Below are 22,497 nucleotides of genomic sequence, written 5' to 3' on the forward strand. Positions count from 1 at the left end.
CTCTATGCTGGATCCTCTATCGTAGCTAAGCGAACCATTGTGTCTCAGATCGGCTGGGTCGGTAAAAGCACAGATTCAGGTCCAATGGGTCATGGGTCAAATAAGAAGAACCGATCCGCTATTATTAGCATAGTTCTCCATCTCAGAGTGGCCTTTCGTATAAGCTGGTAGGAAGCTGAATTGTCAGGATTTGCAGTTGGAACAGTTCAGGGATAGTCCACTGCAACTACTGAACTGATCGACCTCTTTTCAGGCTCTGATCCGAACATCGTGACTGTCTCCAGGATTGGATCTGCTGGAGTTGGAGGGAATCGCTGGCCTCAAAATGGGCGAGGCTAGTCCGCATGGGGGCAATGCACGCGCCAAGAGCCGACCACCAGCCAATGGAACCAAGGGCCACGGTGGGGCAGCAGTCAGGAACAGGCTTAGTGCCTGTTTGAAGTAATTTCCCAGTCCTTGGATCGTTGACAACTTTTGTCCATGGTTCATTAGATTCAGGGTCATATCCCCGTCCCAGGAACTGGTCGCATTTAGCATATGATATAATGGTATCAGGATAGAGATATGTGTGATGGGCCTTGCGGTAGAGGTCCTCAAGATACAATGGCCTAGTAAAAATGGTCAGTGTGTGATCTTACGTCTGTCTAAGGCTTAGACTCGAAGACGCTCTTTGAATGGACTCAGCCTACAAGATTAAAATAGCAACGCGAACAATGGTGCCACTGCTGGACGGAGTTCCGTGGGTGCTACGACTCATCTAGCTTTCTTAGTAGTATCACCGAATGTCCACCGTCTCTACTCAACTCAGGCGAACGACGATCCAACTCCTAAGTATTACAGAGGAACCCATCTGGATTTGGGTCTTATCGAAGCTTTGACTTTCCCGATCTGCATATGCTGCTGAAGCAGTTCTGACCGTCAGCCTTCTAGAGTCGCACATCGCCCTAGGCCATGCTCTTCGTGAGATCCAACACTCGAAGAAGCAATGACCATGGGGCGCTCCTGCAAATCCTTTCTGACTGTGCTGGCCTTGGGTACCAAGTGTCTCAGCTAATACGCGATCTGTGGAATTTTGTACGACTCTGTTCGTGGCAATTCTGAGACCGAAGGGATGGAAAGAGCCATTGTTTCAGCCCTGACGGCGGCCCCCCAGCAGGGGCTGTGAGCGACTCTCTTGCATTTCTGACATTCCAGTCATGTCAGGGAAAAGAAGATCCATGATTGCCGCGCTGTCAAATAGCACCAGCACCGACTGGCGGGTTAGAAGAAAAAGATAGTACGTACAACTCTTATTTTCCCTGCTTGTGACGGTTGGCGCCGCTGGGCATGCACGTGGTGTAAGACATGAACATGCCTTCCATCGTCTTCCTCGCCCAGCGTTAACCGGGCTGGGTCTTGCTGGAGTCTGAGTGTCGAGCAGGCCCCTCCCTCCCATCCTTCGTAAGTAGGCTAAGAAATTAGCCCAGGACTAACGGAATGGAGCACGTTCTCGAAAGGACCTGAGGTCAATAGTGTCCGCCACTAGCTTTTGAATGGAAGAGGATTGTCTTGAAGGCAGCAACCGGAATATTGGAAGATGCAGTGCTACCAGTATAGTGTTAGCACACCACATACCCATGTCATGGAGCTTGACAGGTATCTCATATCGAATATAGTAAGGCCTGTTGCATACCGGTAGAATGGATGGGACGGGTGCGCATACGTAGTGGCTCCGTACGAGGCACGGATGGTATTGGATGCTTTGGGGGTTTAGAAGGGATGGTGAGACAGCCGGGGGTGGATGGCCATCATTGTGACTGACTCAACCCGGCGGGCGGGAGGGGAAGGGGCATCAATAATCTTACTTTTTTATTTTATTCTTTTGGATTTTTTATTTCTTTGCTGGTGGTTGTAATGTTAGGCAGAGCGGAAAGAAACACTGCTTTCCTTCTCAAGGAGGAGGAGAAAATGCACCCGACCGCATTATCTTGGCTGGCAGGTGCATAACCCCATGCTTATCACATTCCTCCGATCCAAGTTACGAGAAAAAAAACCCTTTTGCTCGCCTGTTCGAACCGAACCAAGCCATGCGATTTTCTCTTTCCTTTCTCTTTTGAGGATCCTTGCCTGGAGTTGTTTTTGCTCAGTTGCCAGCCCGTCGAGCAGGCTGCAGCACTTGTGTTGCCCGTATCACCACGCACCGGGGCTATCCCCACATCCATTCAGGAACCACCCACACTAAAACGACGCCGTCAGTCTAGGCCTTGTGGTGGTCCGAACCTTGACGGAATTCTGCCCTTTGCAGAAGAGGCTGGTGTGCGAGGCGGGAATTACGATGCGCGCCGTACCACTGCTGATCGGCAATTGTCCCTGGCCACTTTCACCGGCCACTTTACGCTGTGCTACCTGTCCAGTGAGTGAGTAAAGTATGTATCCTTGAATCCTCCGTGACATGCCTGAAATTTGAGGATCCTATTTCAAGTTTAAGCATCAATCTTCCCCATTCCTTGGACCGCGATCACTATCTCCCCATACGAGCCGACTTTGATGGGTTAATTTCCTTACCATTCCCCTGCGACATCCCGGAATGATTGGACACTTTGTCAACATCGCCACCAATCGTTTTCTGGCTCCGTGAGGTAGTGCAACTGCCGGGCTGTGTCGTCTTTCTGATTCTATGCACTGTCTGCATGCTGCGGCATCAACCCAGCCTCGAGCAAACTGCCAGGGCATATGACAGCCCGCAGCCTACAGTATACCCTGCCTTGTCCTGCTTTACACTGCACACAAAGTGCGCGGAGGAGTTCCCGATCTGTGAAGAGGAGATACCTGATTGACACCTTGTGCTCCATATCTGTTCGGTTGACGAGACCCTAGTATGTCGATCGAAATACACCATGCTACCCCTCTTTCAACGTCTAGACTCCCAAAGAAGAGTTCTGTCCACTGCATATCATGCGATCTATGGCCTGAACCACTCGGGGTGAGGGTGTTCTCAATAGTTCCAGCGGTAGCGAGCTCGGAGTTGGTCTTGATGTGCGCCGTTGTAGATAGATGGTGCACTATAGACGGAGCGCGGCCATGGTCAGTACCCAAATAAGCTCTCTTCTCCGTATACTATTGATCGTTTGGCATCTAGTGAACCTTTTAATGGGGGGTTCGACCAGGACGGCATGCGTACATGCCTTCTCCATTGGGACGTTCCTCCGGCTAGACACGCACATACTGTCCGTTCACACTATCCATTCATTCAATCGGCCATTAGTAAATACACTCATACATATTAGCCGGGATGTAATGACTTGTAGTGCATGAGGTGTAGGCAGAGAGTCCAGAACCGGTGACACGCAACGACAGCAACGACAGCAACTCCAGTATCAAATAGCAAAGACCTAGAACATGCTCAACCCCAGGTTGTTGCGGGCATTTGTCGTCAGTGAGTGAGCAAATGTGCAATTGGGCTAATGAGGATGCGAGGTGAAGATACGGCAACCAAGGTACAATACCGTACGGCAAGAGGTGGGACGAAGTGGAAGGGGGCCCACCTCTACCCGGTGCGTGTGGTTTATGGCCTTGTCATGGGGTGGTTGGCATTGTAGCCACGGCCTTTTCCTTTGCTTTTCCCGCGTGCTTCCTGCCTTTCCCCCCCTCTGCTTTGGTGTGCCTCGTTTTTCCCCTGCCGTGCCTTTTTCCCTTCCTTCCCTCCTCCACCCCCCTTTTTTCCAGTGGTACCAAACCACAACTCCCACAGCCCAAGCCGGAAATCCAAGTGGTGGTAAGAGCTAAGTAAAGTAAAGTAAAGTCAAAAAGTAAAAGCCGGGCCCCAAAATAATCAAATCTACCAAAAAAAGGCGATGACACGGACCGGCAAACCAACTAAGCCAAACTAATCCAAACCGCCAGCCAGAAGTAATCTCCCCTTCCCTCTCACTCTCCTTTCATTCATTTTAGTGCTGTTGTTATTATTACTGTTCCTAATTACTACCACCATTTTTTTGATTTTGATTTTTCCCGTCCTTCCTTTGGTATTATTATTATTATTATTATTATTCTTCTGCTTCTTCACTTTGCATCGCCTATCTTTCTTTTCATTCTTTACTACCATCCTTTCCCTCCTCTCTCTTTCTCTCTCTTTCCCCCCCTCTTCGCCCCGTTTTTGCTTCGCCAGCGCCGGTGCTTCGTTGACGTAGCCCACCTGCGAACACCTTTTCTACGTCAACGAGCCGTTGGGACTTGCCAATTCATCCTCAGCCTTTCTCTCCTTGCATCCCATCCCCCTCCCACGGTCGCGCGCCCTCTTCAGGTACTACCACCACCTCCAACCGCCGTTCACCATAACAACCCACCCCCCTCCTCCTCCACTACCATTACCACCTCCACCTTTCCCCCTCTCCACGGCCGTTTTTCTCACTTAACATCCCTTTCTTAGATCTTGTCGCTCGCTCCTTACCGCCTCTACACTCGTTATTGTTTTGTTTGCTGGTAGTTTTCGTGAGGGGTTACTGTTGGTTTCTCATCGACCACACCCCCTGCCGCTCTTTGAACCCGCTTTGTTTATACCGAACTCCCGCCGTTGGTGCGCGCACATCCATCCGTCAGCTGTCAGTGCACTATTAGAGCTTGTCGCTATCGATATTCTTGATTCGGAGATTTTTTTTTTTTTTTTGGTGATATAGTTTTGTGATATCTGCAAAATTTCTGGTTGTTGTTCGACTCAATATACCAGGAAGCTTACCGACCGTTGTCATCGCATCCCCAGCCGTCGACCGATTCGGGATATCGCCATCGCTCGCGCCATCCTTCAATTGAGATAGGTTCGCTTCAAGTGGTTCAAATCGTGGAGAGCTGGACATACGAAAACGCCGGGAATAGGACATCTATATAGCCCGGGGGTTAGACTATTCGAATTTCCAACCACCGACCCCATGCATCAGCAATCTCAACGACTGGTTTTGATCCTTGACGTTTGAATACTCCGTGCCTTGGGATATTTGGTTTTGGAGGTTCCCATCTGAGCCTTCGCTCTGTCCATTCATTTCAGCATTGTTACGGTCTTTTCGACCACCTGACCACTCTTTATCGCCTGCTATTGTTACCCAACCGTTCGAATCAATATGATTGCGCCCACGACTTCGTTGTTGGCCGCGTTCCTGTCCTTGGGCGGCCTCGAGCTCGTCGCAGCCCGGGAGGCAGGACAGATCCGGGAATTGGGAGCGCGTGAGGTTAGCTCCGCGGTTCCTGGTTCCTCCCAGCCCGTTACGCCTGTCGAGTTGACTACCAGGTCCGAAACAAGTACGCACGATGAACAAACAAGCCCGATCGTTGACCCTTCACCTGCTGTTATCGTTGTTCCTGTAACTATTTCGGTGGATGCCAATGGTGTTACGCATACTATTGTGGGCACGGCACCCAACGTTCCCGGTGCTTCAACGACAACTAGCTCTACTCTTGAGCGTGCAGAGAGTACTCCGGCGGCAGCTGCTGCCACTTCGACGGCGAGCGCGACTACATCCGACAAGGATTCGACCACCAGTGACTCGGAAAAGCAGAAGTCTACATCCGAATCCGAGAAGCACACTACCGCGTCTGAATCGTCAGCGAAACCAGAGGCAGCTTCTTCATCAGCAGCAGCAGCGGCGGCAGAGACAACTTCTTCGTCGGCCGCAGCAGCCGCAGCAGCAGCCACTACATCTAGCCAGAGTTCGTTGGCTGACTCCTGGGAGAGCTTCATTTCAAGTATCTTGGGGTCATCTACCAGCACCAGCGCAACCTCCACGGCCACCCCTACCGCTTCGTCAGCCGAATCCAGCTCTGCAACCCCCGCTCCCGCTTCAAGCTCTGCTGGCGTCATTGTAGATGTCACCTCAAGCAAGAGTTCTACAAGCGATAGCTCGACGACTTCGGAGAGTTCTACAGCTAAGGATTCCACCACGCAGAGCTCTTCCAGCCCAGCATCCTCGACCCCTGCTTCCACTGCGGAGTCTTCGGCCGAGGCTTCGCAATCGGAATCTGCCACTCCTAGCTCGAAGGCAGAGACTTCGAGTCAACTTATCACTAGCCAGAGCGCATCTGCCCAGAGTTCTTCCGCTCAAGTCCCTCTGGCTGAGTCTACTTCGAAGTCCGAGTCTTCAACCCAGAGCTCCTCGAGTCAGGTTACCTCTGTTCAGGTCACCTCGTCAGGCGCAGCCTCTCAGACTACTGGGTCAGCGTCCTCGAGCCTCATCCCGTCTGCATCTGAAGACGTGACCTCTCCTTCTTCCACCCCCTCATCGTCAGGAGGTGTCCTCGGCTTCCTCTCGGACCTCTTCCCTACTAGCACCACTTCCAGCGGATCTGCCTCTGCTACTAGCAAGAGTGCAAGCGAGTCTGCCGACTCCAGTGCTTTCCCTCTGAGCCTCCCTACCATCTCCGTTAGTGTTCCTGTGGTTACTCCTGCCTCGTCTTCTGGATCGGTCAATATCGTTTCTGCTCTACTTGGCACATCCTCAGGCGCTTCCTTGGAACCTTCGGCCATTAGTCTGGGTATCTCGGCCACTTCTACAGCTCTTATTCCCGGAGCTTCCAGCGGAACCCAGAGCTCCTCAGCGGGAGCCTCGACTCCTATCATCAGTGGTGGCATTGTTATCATGCCCACTTCGACTGAATCTGCTTCTGCTTCCGTCTCAGGATCTGCCTCGACGGGACTTTTTGGAACCACTTCTGAATCAGCATCTTCATTGGCTTCTGGATCCGCCTCTGGGTCTGCAGGCGTTATTCCTACATCGGTGTCTGGGTCTGTATCTGGATCTGCAGGACTGTTCCCTACGTCGGCGTCCGGATCCGTTTCGGGATCTGCAGGTGTGATTCCTACATCGGCTCCTGGCTCTGCATCTGGATCTTTGTCCGGATCTGCTTCTGGATCCGTTTCAGGCTCTGCCATTGGCACCAGCTCTGCATCTAAGTTTACCTCCATTTCTGGCCCTGCCTCTTCGATCCCCTTGATCACTTCCACCAAGGAGTCCTCGGGTCTGGTATCTGCGACGCCTTCCTATGCCCCGTCCACTACCAGCAAGGAAACGCCCACGCCTATCGTACAACCCACCACGACGACCACCTCAGCCGCTGAGACGACTGTAGCCCCCAAACCGACCACGACCACCTCCGATTCTGACAACTACCTGCCCTCAAGCATTCTCGTGGTTGAGCCCACGACTACTACGTCACTGAGCACGGGCACAGCTACCCATTCGAGTACCAGCACTGCTGCTGCTCAGCTTCCTGGATCGATCTCTCCTTCTGGTGGTCTCCCCGATCAGCCGGCCAACGATACCTTGGTCCAAATCGGATTCAATGGCAAACTGCGCTGGAGCTTTGTGGCCACAACGCCCTTGTCTTCCTCCCAGATCTTCATGTATGTCCCCGAGGGTATGGGCTACGCGTTGCAGCTCAATGACTCTGACGTGGTCATGTACGACCTCCAACCCTACGACAACTCGGCAAGCACCGGCTACATTGCTACCGTTGCGCTGATGTACATCCCTTCGGATGACGTTGACACCCTGAGGAAGATGCTCCACAACCCCATTTCCAGACTCTACGAGCAGCCCAACGAGACGGTCAAGACGCTGATGGCCATGATCGACCCTTCTATCCCTCTTCTGGTGGGCGACTCGGGTTCTTCCAGTGGCAGCTCGTCCAGCAGCGGTGGATCGGGTAGCAGCAGCGGCAACGGCGATGGCAGTGACGGTGGCTACGACCAAAGCGATGCTGGCACCAGCTCATCTGGAACCACCAAGGCTAGTGCCGTTGGTATTGGATGTGGTGCTGTGGCCGGTGCTGCAGCATATGGTGCTGGTATGTTCTGGGTTGCGCGTCGGTACCGGAAGAAGCGCCAGTTGCACCAGCGCTCCCCCTCGAGCGTCGACCAGATGAGCGAAGGCCGCGGCGCTGGGTCCGTCTTCGGCGCAGGTGGCCGTCTCTCCCGCAACAGCCAGAATAGCCGGGGCACTGGCCGCACCCAGATGATCAGCGCGCCCGTGATGGCCGAGAACTCGCTCGGCTGGAACTAAGCCCATCAGTATTTCTCCTATAAACCATGGATCGTGTACTTTGTTCAATACTAGACAGGGCCAGAATATAAGCCGAAGCCATGACGCAACGCTATAGAGAGGTTGTTGGTGGCGTTGGGCCCCTAATCTGTGTGGAATACATACTAAGCGTTGTTGATGTTGCCATTTGTTCCCAACTGTATTCACATTTTATCTTGACATGCCATCGCGTCCTCATTTCCCTGGCATTTGTTTGATTATATCCTTTTTCTTTTTCTTTTCTACTCTTCTTATTCCCCACACGTTTTGTGCCATTTTCCACTACCTTTTTCATCCATACCATTCTTACTCTCCTTATGGTGACACAGAAAAAAGACCTGCCACCGCAATCACTTTCATACTCTTCTTCTATCCCATTTTCTATATTTTCTTTCCATCCTCTTCCTATGACCTATCCCATCTTCCCTCAGGCATGGATCTACTACCTATTCCTCCTGACTGAACTCACCCCCTCCCCTACGCTTTTCTTAATGATTGGGTGGTAGGTATCTGCTGTGACGAGTGAACGCCGTGCTATACTCTCCTACCCCGCGATTTGTTTTCTACCTCTTTGTCCGTCCTTTTTATCTCGCTATGTGTACAGATGTATATTTCTCATTTTTTTCAAGTAGATCGAATTGCAAGCATACAAGCTAGCTATTTAGCCTAGCTCAACTGGTTGGATTAAATCTGGCTGGGTTGGGTTGGGCTGAATGAAAATGTTCAAATGTGGTTGATTCTTTTGTAGAGATGTAGGATGTAGTTCTCTGTTTTTGAGGTCGGAAGGTATTTTGAACGGGTACCTGGGTAGGGATTGTTTCTGTTGATAGGCAGATGCGGAGGACCATTGGGTAGCAAGTAATGTGTTTGATCTGGCCCTTGAATGAAGTGGTTCGTGATAATGATGATGATGACTGATGATGTTTGGCTGAAAGGAGAGCAGAAAAACGCTAAGAGACAATTATTATGTACAATACAGAAATGCAGCGGAGAGAGAGGCGAATAATAATCAAAGTCAGAAACATCCTTCCATCCATCCCTCCATCGCCAATGACATAAGAAATCCCCGGGGCAAAATAAAAACCAGAGTTAAAATGAGGAGATACTGGGACGAAAGTGTAGGAAGGGATCAATCAATCAATCAATCAGTCTTTCTTCTCTTTCGAATTCGACCCGAAACCCAACAACGCCAACGGGCCTCTTTCGCCGCGCTGCTCACGCTCCTGCATGCGCTGCTCCTTCGCTCGACGGCGTTCTTCCTTATACTGCTCCCAGGAGACGTTCGCGTCGTAGCCCATGACCTCGCCGTTATTCTTCTCGGCCTGGGCTCTGAGGAAGTGGCTCAGAGATGTCTCCTCGTCATGAGGCGTCCTCACGGCCTGAGGCAACGGACGGACGGCATCTTCACCGGCATACGCACGGAGTCCGGTATGGAAGGCCCATTCGACGGCCTCTTCGACGGGCTTGTCGAATAGGTAGGGGAGGAAAGGCACGACGGAGAGACCGAGCTAGTACGCAGTAATTTGCATGTGTTAGCGGCGGAGACTAATATGACAATGTACGTATTCCCGAAATGAACGGGGAAACTCACCCCGATAGGCGTCCAAGTACGGAAAAAGACACTCCGAGAGTTCTTCAGCATGCGCCCAGAGTACTTGACCACCGAGTGGATGGTAAAGGCCGGAAGACCCATACTGGCGATACCTTGGAACACGGCGCGCTGGGCCATGACGGTGCGGTAGTCTTCAGCTAGGGGGACGTGGGTCGTGGGCCATGGCATGAGTGTGTCGCCGCTACTGCTACTGCCTGTTAAAGAGCCGGCGATGTTGCCGGTTACCATGCCCTTGGCGACTTGCTCGTGGGTGAGGTCGCTGGCATCTTTGTAGGCCTCGCAGGGAGGCGCTAGGACGCGGCGATTGCGGAGGTAGGCTTTGTAGCCTTCGTGGGCGACATCGCCGATTAGATAGGTCCAGGAAATGCCGTAGGCGGATCGCACTAGCCAGGGGTGGGCGACGGGGCGAAAGGATTCGCCTATGTCGGAGGTGTAGGCGACGTAGCGGTGGGCGGAGAGTAAGACGGTGCGGAGTCGGTTGGCGTATCCGGCGTAGCGGTAGGGGGTTTCGGTGGAGTCTACGGAGCTGGAGTTGAAGGTATTTCGTTAATAATTATTAAGTTGGGGATGGTTGGTCATGGTGTGTGTGAGAGAGAGGCGGATGGCAGTTGCGTCAAGTTGCTTTTTTGGGTGGTTTTCTTGCGGGGATCGGAAAATGCGGGGAGACAACGCGGAGATGGAGAGAGCTTTTCTTTCCTCCCGACACATCGACACTAAAGTTGGGAAAGGGATGGTGTCACACGTACTATGAGGAATAAATGTCATCGTAGAAACTGTCGTCGTTGTCGGCTAGTCTTTGCAAATGCAAAGGGAGCTTTTTGCGAGGAATGGGCGGTTGTTGGGCCGCTTCGGGCGTGTCGTCGTGATGCTTTCCCCAGAACATAATGAGGATGATGGGATAAAATGCGATGGTCGGAGTAATGAGCAACGCTTGGATGAGAGGTGAGAAAAATAAGGGAAGAGAGAAAGGTATGAATTCCTAGCAGACGGAAAAATGTGGAAGGTGTTTGAAGCGAGGAATGGAGATTAGTAGTAAGTAGTAGATCAAGGGGGAAGAAGAAGAAAAGAAGCAAGAGATGGTGACTTCAATCCAGACAGCTAGAAAGTCAACAGGAGCTCCAGCAAATCCAGGGCCGAAAGAAACCATGGACTGGCAGCATCTTATAGCACCGGCGATTCGCTGCAAGAATAACCGCCAGCAGTAACCGACCAGCAGCAGCTCTCAGCTCATAGCCGGGGGATTTCTCCACGTCTCGTCCAGGGATGATTTCACTTCCCCCGAGGTTCGGATGGGGGGAGCTTTACTACTATAACTAAGTTTAGTGGAGAGAGCTGTGATGTGACACCGCCACATACGATGATGGTTTGCTAGGTTGGTGGGTAAACTAGCCTCTACGGTGTACAGAGTACTCGGTGGTCAGACGTTGGCTGTAGCTTTTGTATTTGCATCTGCAGGTGTTGTGAGACCGCAACTCTTCGTCTCTTTTCAGGGCATCTCTAATCATGCCATCATATCCCGTGATGTCTTCCCGGGACCCTCACGTGTCGGGCACTTTCGGGACATCACGTGAACTTCAAGCTAGCTCGCGTGACACCTTGCTGAGTCATTCCTGACTCAGTCAAATCACCTTGAGTTGTGTCTGACTCATCTCTGACTCAGCATAAACGCCAATCCCAAACAGGCAAGGACCATAGCCGCAACTTCCATCGCTGCCGTCCAACGACTGATTCCCGCTGGACCTCGCATTGCACCGCTACATCCGCCGCTCTGACCTGACCGTTCTCCATTGAACTCTCTCCTCCAATCCGTCATCATGGTCGTCTACTACCAGATCGCCGGCAAGCAGGTCGGCTCCCACGTTGTACGTCTCCGTTGCCGCCCCGTTGCAACCCTCCCCTGTCCCGGGACCAATCTCTGCCGAGGTCATAACATCGGCCGATGGCACACCCTGCCAGCTGCCTGGGAACTCTCACACTGACTACTTGACTCTTTATAGCTCGCCATGAGCGTTCTCGGTGCTCTCTTCGGCGGTGTTGGTCTCGCTACCCGTGGTGGTGGTCAGCCCAAGCCTGCCACCCCTCCCATCCAGGCTTCCTCCAAGGATGAGGAGACCTTCATCCAGTACGTTTCACCTCTGTGACAGATGGACAGATCACCAATCAGGACTATGAATGATCTGGTCGGGGTGCTGGAACGCAAGCTAATGATTATCGCAGGGACTTCTTGAAACAAGTGAACGGAGACGAGAAAAAGAAAGACCATTAGAATACCGCGTTAATACGGGAATCGGTCGAGGACAAACAACCTAATTGAAGATGCTCGATGCATGATATCCATGACCGAATGGGTCGTTGGTCAGGGTGGTCTGGATTCTACCCTGACGGGCTCGGGCAGTGTGTCCTTGAATTCTTGCCTGCTGGGACGGTTTGGCGGTTCCACGGGAGGTGTGAATCTGTACATATAGAGTATACACCGTGAACGTTTGTTCTCTAACTTTGCCGTGTCTGGAACTGGTAAAATCTTTACAACAGGTGCATATTGGTGTAGAAGTAAGCATGCGTGTAACAGCCAACAGGTCACTACAACCAAGATTATCGAATACTGACTGGGAATAAACACCACTGGCCACTACAATTTGATCCTGGTTTATAGATTCATACAATATGTGCCTGTAGTAACCACACCCACCAATCACTCAGTACCTACCAGTCACACAGCTAGCCAGTCACCTGACCATATCCAACCTTTCACAATAACATCCCAACCAACCAACCCACAACCTGACCACTCCCACCAACCCACCCAACGTACACAACCACCATGAAACCAACCCCCTTCCCCTTCGCCCTCAACATCGGCACCGACATCGTCCACCTCCCACGAATAACCCGCCTCCTCGCCCGCCCCAACTACCTCACCCGCTTCACGCACCGTATTCTCCACGCCCGCGAACAACAAGACTTTCGCACCCGCTTCTCCCTCCCTCCCTTACCCTCCCAAATGCCAACTACTCCTAGCATAAGTATATCCCCCGACATGACGCGGTGGCTCGCCGGCCGGTTCGCGGCCAAAGAGGCCGCGCGGAAAGCGGCGCCTCGTGGCGCGGCGCATATTAGCTGGAAGGATGTGGTGGTTACGGTGGGGGAGGAGGGGGGGAGGCCGGAGGTGGTGTATTTAGATGGGGATGGGGATGGGGATGAGGCTGGGAGGGTAGGGAAGTTGTCCATTTCGCATGATGGGGAGTATGTCGTTGCTATGGTGGTGGCGGCGGGGTGAAGGGTTATTCTTCTAGGAGTATATGGGGTTTCCATAAGGGTTTATATGCGGAGGATATAAAGCAGATACTAGACGGGGACTGGATTCGGTCAGTTCAGTGTGACGCTGAGAGTGTGGAATAGTGGCTATAGCTGCGATGGGGGTAATATTTGGATAGAGGCAGTGTGAAGATAACCCTGCTTGGTGGGAGGGGGCATGTGGGAGAGCTAGCTGGCTAGCTTTGTATACACACTGAAGTGTATTGATAGATGTATACTAGAGTACAATAGTAATGGATGCATAATAAGTCGCATAAATATTGACACATAGTCTGTAGACAGCGTGATCGCCATCTCGTATCTGAAGTCGGAGATGCTGGCGGAGCTGCCGGTCGAGCAGAACATCCGTCCAGATTGACTCGCCGCAACAACTCCTGCTTCTTCACACGGTCCTCTTCACCACCTCCTAGTTCAGGTTCACGTTTAAGCGAGTTTGTCAGTGGCTGACCAGTTATAATCAGCCTGACACTCACGAGCTCCGGCTTGCTTCCCCTTATATACCAGCAACAACAACAGCAACCCCTCCATCGCGGGGTAACCGGCCGCGGTAAGTGATACTCATCGCATCATATTACGACTTCAATCACAACATCTACACTCCAAGTCTACTTCACCTACTGATATATCTCCAGATGCCCTTCACTCATCATAGCCACTCCGGGCAATTCTGCCCCGGCCATGCCAAAGACAACCTGGAAGAAATCATCCAGCTGGCCATCTCCAAGAAATTCCACACCTTCTGCCTGACTGAGCACATGCCCCGCCATGAAGAAGATTTCTACCCAGAAGAGGTATACCCTCTCTCCCAAATACACTGTCTTATCTTACCCTCTAGCTACTTAATTAACCAACCAACCCAGATCGAAGCCGGCGACACCGAATCCAGCCACGTAGCCAACGAAGCAGCCTACTTCGCCGAAGCCACGCGCCTCCGAACCAAATACGCCGATCAAATCAACATCCTCATCGGGTTCGAGATCGACTGGATCCGGCCGGGCTCGCGACAGCTAATCGAGGAGTCTCTATCGCGGCACCCCTTTGAGTTCTTCATGGGTTCCGTGCACCATACGCTGACCGTCCCTATTGACTATGACCGGCCGCTGTACGAGAAGGCGCGTACGCTAGCCGGCGGGACAGACGAGTTGCTTTTCGAGGCATACTTCGATGAGCAACTGGATATGTTGAAGCAAGTGAAGCCGGTAGTAGTGGGGCATTTTGACCTAATTCGGCTGAAGAGCGATGATCCCGATCAGAGCTTCCAGCAGTATCCTCGGGTCTGGGAGAAGATTCTACGGAATTTGGACTACGTAGCGGGATATGGGGGATTGTTGGAGGTGAATTCGGCGGCGTTGAGGAAGGGCATGAAGGAGCCGTATCCGAATGGGGAGATTTGTCAGGAATTTCTGGCTCGCGGGGGCAGGTTTTGTCTGTCGGATGATAGTCATGGATTGGAGCAGGTTGGGCTGAATTTCCATCGCGTGGTGCCGTTCTTGGAGCAGGTGGGTGTGTCAAAGCTGCATTATCTAGGATTGGGGGAGGGTGGTGATGATGATAATGCGCCCGTTGATGCACGGTTTCCGAGGACGCAGATCAAGGAAGTGTCGTTGGAGGAGGTGAAGAAGATGTCGTTTTGGAGGTAATGATGGAGCAGAGCCACGAAGTCCTGAATGATTTGAGGGGAGGGGAGTTGACAGGATGCATCACATGCATGGGGATTGGGGTTGCATGCATTGACAGTTGGTGAGATTTAGTTTTTTTTTGCTTTTCCCTGTCTGAGATATCACACGGGAAGAAATAAACGTGGAATGATTGATGATGATGTTGTGGATTATTTACTGGTAAAGTAGTGGTCGATGAGCGGCCAGCCAGCCAGCCAAATACAGTACCAACCATTGGAGCAGACAATCAAATTGTGTAGTAGATTGTAAATAGATAAATAATAAAATAATACAGGCGGCACAGGCGGCAGCCACTACTATCGAAGTAGCATTTTCCATTTGGAACAGCACTTTTTAGCTGCAGACGGGGCAGGGCAATGAGGCCACAGCGAGAAGGCAATTAATAAGTAAGTAGTGAAGTAAACGTAACTTAACTGGACTTTTCCGCGCCAAGCGAACCCACACAGGCGGCGCGAATCTTCCATCATCATCAGTCAATCATCATCGCATGCCCTTTCTTTTCCCCCAATATATCAAACCTTATCCTTTTTGCCCCCCTCTCTCCCCCCTCTTCTTGTAGAATAAGTAATAATAATAGCAGCAGCAGTAAAAGATACACCGCCAACCCAAAGTAATCATATTTAGTACGTAGTAGTAATTGGTCTCGCCCTGGAATAATTAAATCCAAAGTATAAATCAACCAACTGACCCCCGCCCCCACTTGGCCCGATTCTTCTTCGTTTTCTCTTTACCTTCCATTCTGCTTCACCTTTTCTTCTTCTCTTCTTCTCTCCCCTCCTCAATCCATCAAACTTCATATTTTGAAAATACACAACTATCACAATGGGTGTCACCAAGACCGTCATCTCCCCTGGCAACGGCCAGCAGTTCCCCAAGCCGGGTGATCAGATCTCCATGCACTACACCGGTTGTCTGTATGATGAGTCCAAGCCTAACAACATGGGCAAGCAGTACGTTCATCCCTTCCCTCTCTCTTTCTCTCTCTCCAGCCTTTAAAGTAGATGTCCATGACAGTGGCTGTACTGCGCTATATGGACATTCTAAATGGACCAGGAAATGAAAGAGAATCTGACATCATACTAATTTAATGAAATCACAGGTTCGACAGCTCCCGTGGTCGCGGTGCCTTCAAGACTGCCATCGGTGTTGGTGGTCTTATCAAGGGTATGTTTATTCTATTCTCTCTATTTATCATATATATATATATTTCCTTCATTATTACTGGTAAATGACCAACTAACTCAAATAACAATTCAGGCTGGGATGAGGCCGTCCCCCAGATGAGCGTTGGCGAGAAGGCCATCCTGACTATTTCTCCGTGAGTCCACCCATTGAAAATATTCACCATAGTATGAAACTATTAGTGTTCTAATATACTATGTATGTATAGTGACTACGGCTACGGACCCCGTGGTTTCCCTGGCTTGATTCCCCCTAACTCGACTCTCGTTTTGTAAGTTCTCCTCTATCTATCGTCAAGTTCTTGTCAATCATGAAACGAAATGCTGATGATTATTAGCGAGGTTGAGCTGCTCGGCATCAACTAAACCCGCTATATTATATTCATTCATATAGTATAGCAGGGGTGCAATCAATCAAATAAATGGTTAAAACGGCGGCTTTTTGTCGATTTTACATTACTACTTAACTTACTAGATCAATACAATCGATCAGTCGAGGAATGGATTCTTATCAATGTAGTTCTAATCCCTGATATAGTAGTATCTGCTTCTCACCTATATACATGCTGATAATAATATGATCACCGCACAATCGTATTAATATAATCAATCCCCTCCGTCCGGAACGTATCTTTCTCCACATAACTCTCATTCCGTGGTACCCGGAACACAAAGTCTTGAGGATCAGAGAGGTTGTATTTCGGCCAGGTGGGGATACCAGCGACTGTCATAATAATCAGTATCAACTCTACTACCCTAAAGGGGGTATATGAAGGAGAGGGAAGCATACCACCATGTCCATTCGGATCCAAATCCGACACAAAAGCCGTCCACATCCTCGCAGCCAAATTACCCAATTCTAGTCTCGATGGATCACTTCCCAACGGAGTGATGTTCTGCACGGGGTTGGCGAAAACGAAGGGGATCTATACATCACAACACACATCAACATCAGCATCATATCACATAGACCTTAAGGAGGGAAAATGATTGGGAGGGATAGTCTTACCTCCGCAAAATGCGCCACCCCAATCGTACTCGAATCATTCAACGCGGCCACATCCCACCGATACGCATACACCTGCTGCTCATACTCCTTCATCTTCTGGGAAAGCAATCTCCTCGGAGCAACCATGCACAGATCGCCCGCCATTGACTCGTAACGCTTATACTCATACCCTAGTTTCGGCCACGTCGTGTTGCCCCAGCCGTAGGGACAGCCTAGGGCGGAGATGTTGGGGTAGTGGGAGAGGAGAGTCGTGGCTTGGGTTTGGTTTAGGACCCAGCGCTTGGATGCTTTCCCATCGTTCCATATCAGTATCATACTAGATTTGTCTGGGGAATTTGGGGGTTGGGGCTGGACTTACACATCAACTGCTGAACAGCTTCCGCATCAGTGTTCACGCCTGTCGTACCGAAACTCACGCCCTCGTCGGTGTTGGTCCCATGGAGGATGGGAACTTTTGCGAAGCGGCCCTCCGTGTAGCTGATTTGCGGGTATTCTTTGATGAAGGTGCCGTCGATGGTGGCGAACCATTCTAGGCCGATGTTGGCGGCCGTATAGATGGTGGAGAAGGGGACTTCGCGGAGGCATTGGAGGGTGTTGGATGAGGTGGTGCAGCTGTATGTAGTTAGTATAATCGCTAATACTGGGCCTATGGGTCTTTGTCGTAGGGTTTGGGGGAGGGCATACTTGGTCGCGTTTACGATCTGGTCGTACATCGGCTGGTACCAGTCTGTCCCGTTGTAGGGGGGTCCCACGGCGTTGCCGGATTCCATGATGGCTAGTATGCTGGTGGTCAGTTTGTGGGCTGGATTGGAGCATGGGTGAGGGGCATACCGGCTCGGAAGAGACCCTCGTTGTCGCCGTCGTTGGTGACGAGGTGGGCTCCGACGCTGTAGGCGCCACTATTCATGGATGTTAGATGCGCTGTTTATATGGAATATGGGTATAGGGTAGTGCTTACGCTGATTCTCCCCAGATGGTAATCTTGTCCGGATCACCACCGAACGCCTTGATATTCTGCTTAACCCAATGCATGGCGACGCGCTGGTCACGCAGTCCTAGGTTCGTGTTGCCGGATTCCTATATATGTCATGTCAGCTGGAAGTCAAATACTCAAAGGTGATGGTAGTAGCGCACCATAACCTCGACAGAGTCAAGGAACCCAAACGCAGCCACACGATAGTTGATCGAGACACCCAAGACGGGCTTATCGTTCAACGCACCCTGGCGGACGATGTAACTCATATTGTATCTTGCACAATATCAGCATCAACCAGCACAATACAATACACAAGTATAGATCATACCTCGGATCAGCAGTCGCACCCTGCACCCAACCACCACCAAAGATCCAAATCATAACCGGCAACAACTCATCCTCATTCTCCCTCTTGGGCCGAATGACATTCAGATTCATACAATTCTCGTCGAACCGCGCATATCCCTCCTCCGCCAGCTCTGTCTCGTCGGATCCGTACCCGGGACAATCATATCCATACTCGGTGGCGTTGTACAGCACAGTCCCTGAGGAAGCCTGCAGCCCTGATTTCGAGGAGGCATGGTATAACCCGTTGTCGCTGTCGTTGGCGCGATAGGCCGTTTTCAACGTCGATGGGGTGAATCGCACGGGCTCGTCTGCGAACTTGATACCTAGGAACAATTCCTGCTCGAATTCGGGCAGGGAACGGCCGACGAAGACGGTGTTGTTGAGGGTAGCGGTTGGGATTGAGGCGGTAGTGTTGCTGCCTGTGTCTGCTCTCCTGATGGTAGGGGCATTACTGGTGTCTAGAGCGGAAGATAGGGCGCTGCTACCTAGCAGGGAGAGCCAGAGGAGTGCGCTCGCCATGGCTGCTACTTTGCTGGCCTGTCAATCGACTCAGAGGAAGCCAGCTAGTTAGCTACGAGACGAGTGATGATGACCTTTATTAGAGACCTTTGGGTCAGACCTTATCAGAGACCTAGGGGTGGCAATGAGCAGCTGAATTAATACTCCGAGAGAAAAATAATAATACATGACTAAGGAAGTGAAACTCGCAATCATAATTGATTAACGCCGAGCAGAGCTAGTCTTTTTCTTACATGGACGTGGGGCGATACATGGTATAAGGAGGATGGGATCGTCTATCAGTTGGATTGATGTCATCTGGGATGATAATCTGACTGCTCATGGTTAGTATCTCCGAAGGAGTAAAAGACAGTCAAGCTTTATTGACTCAGGGATGGATGTATTTTGCGGGGTTAATGTTGAGGTGCATGCAGCAGCAGCAGCAGCAGCAGTCGTGGCTTTGCAGCATGTCGATGCAGATTATAGGTGGAAAGTTGGTGATGAGGAGCCAAGACGCGATGGGCTGACCTAGTGAGGAGCTAAGGGCTAGTTTCTCCGGCGGAAAAAAGGCCCTGATTTGTACCCTGGCTGTGGGGTATTTCTGGGTGGTTATAGGCTCGGGCTGAGATTGGGATGGGTGTAGCTTGTGTCGAATAAAGATCAAAAGTGGAGGGTTGAGTGGGGAGGATCATGATCGGCTGACTTTGCAGTGCACAAGGAGGATAGACAGACTATACACAGAATATTATTCTCGCTATCACCACATCTCACCCTTCAGCGCCATCAGGGTATAAGGGATGGCCGAGGAGGATGCGAATGGAGACACGCATTGCTCTAGTTATATCAATCACAATGCCACCGGCACTCTCTTCTAAATACAGAAAACCAAGACTAGCACAAGATCCCTAACACCAAACAGTCAGTCGGCCACATCAATTATAGTCATAAGACGACGCATCCCCGTCGCGCCGTGCTATGCTTCAAGTGCACGTGTAGTTGGTATCGCCCAAGTTAAATACCTGCCCGACATGCAGCCACCACTGCACTCGGGCTAAGAGCAAAAATAAGTATTATGAAACAACAAATCAAGGAGCAAGCTTCGAGCCACGGAGATGGCGCGCTCGGAGCCTATTTGCCCATCAATCATCTTTCGCCCTGTCCCCTCCAGAACGAGTCCGGCTCGTCCCAGGTGAAGGGCTGAGGAAACGTCCCCGCAACGCTGTTCCTTCGTGAAGGCTTGACCCCGATCGCAGCAAATCGGGTCTCCACCGAGGCTCGGAGATCGCATTCGACGAGCTGCGCGACTCCAACCCGTCGTTCAGCTCGATGAGATCGCCGTTGCCGCGTCGGCCAACGGCCTGTGCGGGGTCATGGGTTGCCGGGCCAGGCGTCTGCTGTAGTTCATTCAAGCTGGCCTTGGCTCGAGTCGTCATTTTCCTGACCCACGACTCGACGGCTCCGCCAAGGTTGTCCAGGCTGGTTGGTGTGTTCGCGGCCGCCGTCGACGCACTTTCCGACGAGCTTTCGAAATTCGGTGGGCGAGCCACGGGCGCAAGATTCGGCATATGCTGTGCAAAGAATTTGCTAAGTCCGTCCATGGCGGGGCCTGGTGCATTCGAATCATGGTCGAGAGTGCCCACGCCAGGTCCCGACAATTGGATGTTGCTGCGCTGGCGTTGATGGCGAATGCCCGGCTTGCCTTTGGAAGAGGTACGTGACGCAGACGAATCGGCATGCGGGCGACTCCATTTGGGGATGACTGGCTGAGCGAATCCCGATTCGAGTGGCGAAGGCGACGAGGGAGCGGTTGTGCCTCGTCCAGATAATGGAGACGACACTGAGTCCGAATACGAAACCGATTTCCGCCGCGTTCGGGGGAAGAATCCCAATGCTCTGCGGGGAACGCGGCCAATTTCAACCGGCTCAGGAAAGCCCTCGATATGTACCCACGATTCGTGCCTCCATATTCGGTCACCTTCAATCTCTGCTGCAGGAGACGCAGATGTTCCCCCCTCGGCAGACGTAGGCGATGGAGTGGGTGCTATTGAGCTGCCATTCATATCCTCCAAAGACTCGCCTTCCTGGCGACCATCTCCTAGAAGGTCCTCTCCCATCCTAGGCCGGATGGGCCGTCCTTTAACCGAGCACGAATCAACCGGCAGAAGGACGGTTTTTCGGCCCTGAATGCTATCGCTAGGCCAGAAGCCGTTGGCCTTTCGGAATACCGCAGGCTGGCACCCATATCGTATCGTAACACCGGTAATGGTATCTGTGGACTGTACATGATGTATATAAGCTAAGGCATCCTCGTCGAGGTCAGGATCAATATTCGAATGACCCGTCCGATCGCTGGAATCCCGCCGTTTGTGTCGCGGGGTTGTACTCCAAGCCGGGCCTGTGTCTGCTAATAAAAGGGCTTCCCTTTTCTTTGCCTGCACTAGTGCCTGTCTCTCTTCCTGGGTTCCGCTTCCAATTTCCGGCGTAGACGGGGCAGAGGGACCCCAGGTTGCTGGTGTCGACGTCCGTGCAGGGGGCCTCATATAGGGATCTGGACGGGAGGGTTTCCTCACATGCGTCCTAGTACTTCCGTTGGTGGTGGCCGGTCGTGCAATATCGCTCCCTAGAACCGACGAGGCTAAACTTTGAAGCGATGTCCATGATGCATCAAAGAAGTCTACAGCGGCTCGCGACGACTCAGCAAACATCATTCCACTTTCCTCCTCACGGCAGAACCCACCTAAGGAGCTGTTTCCCTTGCTACGGTTGGCAGCTTCGGTTGCTCGAGAGGGATGTCTCATGGGTATTGGGGACACTCCGCGGGACGGGTTAGGCGATGGTGTAGCACCGCGGGAGCGAACGGTGGAGTTATCGGGGGATAGCATCGACGACAACCCGGAGGACTGCATTTGTTTGCCATTCTCGTCGACATCATCCTCTGTGAACGAGATCAGACGGCGGTTGCGCGATCGAATGGTCGAGGTGGATCTTCGGCTGGTATTTGTCGTGCTCGCAGTCCCAAGGCTGAAGAGGTCGGCAAAGCCGCCGTTGGAACTCATCCCTGGCGACTAGGGGGGAGCGATAAGATAGATTTAAGGAGGGGCGGGAGTCGTCAGGTCACCGGCAGAAGCTCAGTGTTGTGTGTGAGATCGCCCAGGCACAATTTGCCATCGGAGGTCTCTACGACAGACCATTCGTCATCCGGGCGCTGTAGTTATCGCATCCGTGTCCTGAAGCTCGGAGCTAGCACGGGGATCTAGGGAGCGGCGAGATCACCAGTGTTTCGAGTAGATGAACCGGGGAAGTATTCCAGCCGCAGGATTGTCCGACTCTGAACCCAGGGGATGGACGACCACGAACTGATGCGGGTTGGGGGGAGGTTGGGGGTGAGGAGGATGTGTGGGAGGAGGCGCGGGATAAGGAAGAGGAAGAAGTATGGAGTTTAGCCTCCTGTGATGACGACTCAAGTCGGCAGATCAGACGTCGGTAGGGCGGGGTGGCTGTCTCATGCTCTGGTCGGAACAAGGTGAAAGAAAGCAACCGGGGATTTTCGGTGCTTGCGGATAATTCAGCGGGCAACTGCAGCGATTGAAGAGAAGAAGAAGAAGAAGAAGAAATTGGTGGGCAATGGGTTTTGATCGGCAAGATGCCTTCCAGCTGAAGCGGTGCCCTGAAGTCCATCGCTGAGGGCCGTAATTTGTTTCTCTTGACGTCGGCCGGTGGCGTCCCGATACGCCCAAAGTACACAGTACCAGTAGATACCGTATGGCATTACCACCTCCACGGATCGGCAGCGTTGCCTTGAAACTTGCTTTATTTAACTGGCCACGTAGACCC

General features: G+C 51.9%; 12 protein-coding genes across 12 annotated transcripts; 8 read left to right on the forward strand and 4 right to left on the reverse strand.

Moving 5' to 3' along the window:
- Positions 1-1,905: 1,905 nt before the first annotated feature.
- On the forward strand, positions 1,906-2,345 carry BO88DRAFT_166270 (uncharacterized protein). Its single transcript, XM_025701627.1, has one exon. It carries the CDS (start codon positions 1,991-1,993, stop codon positions 2,219-2,221), a length of 231 nt encoding a protein of 76 aa, XP_025566397.1. The 5' UTR covers positions 1,906-1,990; the 3' UTR covers positions 2,222-2,345.
- A 2,630-nt stretch (positions 2,346-4,975) lies between these two features.
- On the forward strand, positions 4,976-8,127 carry BO88DRAFT_166297 (putative mucin family signaling protein Msb2). Its single transcript, XM_025701629.1, has one exon. The coding sequence runs from the start codon at positions 5,094-5,096 to the stop codon at positions 8,025-8,027; it is 2,934 nt and encodes a 977-aa protein (XP_025566398.1). The 5' UTR covers positions 4,976-5,093; the 3' UTR covers positions 8,028-8,127.
- BO88DRAFT_166277 (uncharacterized protein) lies at positions 8,059-8,612 on the forward strand. The gene has a single exon (XM_025701628.1). It carries the CDS (start codon positions 8,227-8,229, stop codon positions 8,506-8,508), a length of 282 nt encoding a protein of 93 aa, XP_025566399.1. The 5' UTR covers positions 8,059-8,226; the 3' UTR covers positions 8,509-8,612.
- A 578-nt stretch (positions 8,613-9,190) lies between these two features.
- On the reverse strand, positions 9,191-10,540 carry BO88DRAFT_332420 (mitochondrial fission process 1 family protein; the record flags this gene model as incomplete). Its single annotated transcript, XM_025702724.1, has 3 exons — positions 9,191-9,553; positions 9,637-10,183; positions 10,404-10,540. The coding sequence occupies 3 exons, from the start codon at positions 10,538-10,540 to the stop codon at positions 9,191-9,193; spliced, it is 1,047 nt and encodes a 348-aa protein (XP_025566400.1).
- An 863-nt stretch (positions 10,541-11,403) lies between these two features.
- On the forward strand, positions 11,404-11,759 carry BO88DRAFT_401746 (uncharacterized protein). Its single transcript, XM_025705917.1, has one exon. It carries the CDS (start codon positions 11,472-11,474, stop codon positions 11,634-11,636), a length of 165 nt encoding a protein of 54 aa, XP_025566401.1. The 5' UTR covers positions 11,404-11,471; the 3' UTR covers positions 11,637-11,759.
- BO88DRAFT_401747 (ATP19 family protein) lies at positions 11,660-12,285 on the forward strand (the record flags this gene model as incomplete). Its single annotated transcript, XM_025705918.1, has 2 exons — positions 11,660-11,779; positions 11,875-12,285. Coding segments are annotated over 2 exons (169 nt in total), but the record flags the coding sequence as incomplete, so codon positions are not given.
- Positions 12,286-12,427: 142 nt separating this feature from the next.
- BO88DRAFT_166355 (holo-ACP synthase) lies at positions 12,428-13,037 on the forward strand. Its single transcript, XM_025701630.1, has one exon. The coding sequence runs from the start codon at positions 12,479-12,481 to the stop codon at positions 12,932-12,934; it is 456 nt and encodes a 151-aa protein (XP_025566403.1). The 5' UTR covers positions 12,428-12,478; the 3' UTR covers positions 12,935-13,037.
- Positions 13,038-13,278: 241 nt separating this feature from the next.
- On the forward strand, positions 13,279-14,833 carry BO88DRAFT_432466 (histidinol-phosphatase). Its single transcript, XM_025709361.1, has 3 exons — positions 13,279-13,519; positions 13,605-13,763; positions 13,833-14,833. The coding sequence occupies exons 2-3, from the start codon at positions 13,605-13,607 to the stop codon at positions 14,610-14,612; spliced, it is 939 nt and encodes a 312-aa protein (XP_025566404.1). The 5' UTR covers positions 13,279-13,519; the 3' UTR covers positions 14,613-14,833.
- Positions 14,834-15,431: 598 nt separating this feature from the next.
- On the forward strand, positions 15,432-16,265 carry BO88DRAFT_401749 (FKBP-type peptidyl-prolyl cis-trans isomerase). Its single transcript, XM_025705919.1, has 5 exons — positions 15,432-15,601; positions 15,751-15,815; positions 15,909-15,969; positions 16,042-16,104; positions 16,171-16,265. The coding sequence occupies exons 1-5, from the start codon at positions 15,474-15,476 to the stop codon at positions 16,196-16,198; spliced, it is 345 nt and encodes a 114-aa protein (XP_025566405.1). The 5' UTR covers positions 15,432-15,473; the 3' UTR covers positions 16,199-16,265.
- A 73-nt stretch (positions 16,266-16,338) lies between these two features.
- Positions 16,339-18,791, reverse strand: BO88DRAFT_441222 (putative triacylglycerol lipase (LipA)). The gene is made up of 9 exons (XM_025709856.1): positions 18,146-18,791; positions 17,976-18,090; positions 17,800-17,918; positions 17,673-17,740; positions 17,526-17,616; positions 17,200-17,453; positions 16,842-17,128; positions 16,623-16,758; positions 16,339-16,556 (listed from the first exon to the last, which is right to left on the reverse strand). Exons 1-9 carry the CDS (start codon positions 18,682-18,684, stop codon positions 16,414-16,416), a joined length of 1,752 nt encoding a protein of 583 aa, XP_025566406.1. The 5' UTR covers positions 18,685-18,791; the 3' UTR covers positions 16,339-16,413.
- A 787-nt stretch (positions 18,792-19,578) lies between these two features.
- BO88DRAFT_166449 (putative LysM domain protein) lies at positions 19,579-21,811 on the reverse strand. Its single transcript, XM_025701632.1, has one exon. It carries the CDS (start codon positions 21,717-21,719, stop codon positions 19,803-19,805), a length of 1,917 nt encoding a protein of 638 aa, XP_025566407.1. The 5' UTR covers positions 21,720-21,811; the 3' UTR covers positions 19,579-19,802.
- BO88DRAFT_166448 (uncharacterized protein) lies at positions 21,812-22,484 on the reverse strand. Its single transcript, XM_025701631.1, has one exon. The coding sequence runs from the start codon at positions 22,339-22,341 to the stop codon at positions 21,904-21,906; it is 438 nt and encodes a 145-aa protein (XP_025566408.1). The 5' UTR covers positions 22,342-22,484; the 3' UTR covers positions 21,812-21,903.
- Positions 22,485-22,497: the final 13 nt, after the last annotated feature.

Source organism: Aspergillus vadensis (assembly GCF_003184925.1).
Source record: "Aspergillus vadensis CBS 113365 unplaced genomic scaffold BO88scaffold_3, whole genome shotgun sequence".
In the NCBI taxonomy this organism is placed as follows: domain Eukaryota; kingdom Fungi; phylum Ascomycota; class Eurotiomycetes; order Eurotiales; family Aspergillaceae; genus Aspergillus; species Aspergillus vadensis.

What these genes read in the sequence shown, in the direction of transcription:
- BO88DRAFT_166270 (XM_025701627.1), top strand. Translation starts at nt 1,991, where the DNA reads ATGCTTATCACATTCCTCCGATCCAAGTTACGAGAAAAAAAACCCTTT.
- BO88DRAFT_166297 (XM_025701629.1), top strand. Translation starts at nt 5,094, where the DNA reads ATGATTGCGCCCACGACTTCGTTGTTGGCCGCGTTCCTGTCCTTGGGC.
- BO88DRAFT_166277 (XM_025701628.1), top strand. Translation starts at nt 8,227, where the DNA reads ATGCCATCGCGTCCTCATTTCCCTGGCATTTGTTTGATTATATCCTTT.
- BO88DRAFT_401746 (XM_025705917.1), top strand. Translation starts at nt 11,472, where the DNA reads ATGGTCGTCTACTACCAGATCGCCGGCAAGCAGGTCGGCTCCCACGTT.
- BO88DRAFT_166355 (XM_025701630.1), top strand. Translation starts at nt 12,479, where the DNA reads ATGAAACCAACCCCCTTCCCCTTCGCCCTCAACATCGGCACCGACATC.
- BO88DRAFT_432466 (XM_025709361.1), top strand. Translation starts at nt 13,605, where the DNA reads ATGCCCTTCACTCATCATAGCCACTCCGGGCAATTCTGCCCCGGCCAT. An exon ending in AAGATTTCTACCCAGAAGAG is followed by an intron (nt 13,764 to 13,832) that starts GTATACCCTCTC and finishes CAACCAACCCAG; the next exon opens with ATCGAAGCCGGCGACACCGA.
- BO88DRAFT_401749 (XM_025705919.1), top strand. Translation starts at nt 15,474, where the DNA reads ATGGGTGTCACCAAGACCGTCATCTCCCCTGGCAACGGCCAGCAGTTC. An exon ending in TGTTGGTGGTCTTATCAAGG is followed by an intron (nt 15,816 to 15,908) that starts GTATGTTTATTC and finishes ATAACAATTCAG; the next exon opens with GCTGGGATGAGGCCGTCCCC. An exon ending in GCCATCCTGACTATTTCTCC is followed by an intron (nt 15,970 to 16,041) that starts GTGAGTCCACCC and finishes ATGTATGTATAG; the next exon opens with TGACTACGGCTACGGACCCC.
- BO88DRAFT_441222 (XM_025709856.1), bottom strand. Translation starts at nt 18,684, where the DNA reads ATGGCGAGCGCACTCCTCTGGCTCTCCCTGCTAGGTAGCAGCGCCCTA. An exon ending in GGTGCGACTGCTGATCCGAG is followed by an intron (nt 18,091 to 18,145) that starts GTATGATCTATA and finishes ATATTGTGCAAG; the next exon opens with ATACAATATGAGTTACATCG. An exon ending in AGCTGTTCAGCAGTTGATGT is followed by an intron (nt 17,129 to 17,199) that starts GTAAGTCCAGCC and finishes ACGATGGGAAAG; the next exon opens with CATCCAAGCGCTGGGTCCTA.
- BO88DRAFT_166449 (XM_025701632.1), bottom strand. Translation starts at nt 21,719, where the DNA reads ATGAGTTCCAACGGCGGCTTTGCCGACCTCTTCAGCCTTGGGACTGCG.
- BO88DRAFT_166448 (XM_025701631.1), bottom strand. Translation starts at nt 22,341, where the DNA reads ATGGACTTCAGGGCACCGCTTCAGCTGGAAGGCATCTTGCCGATCAAA.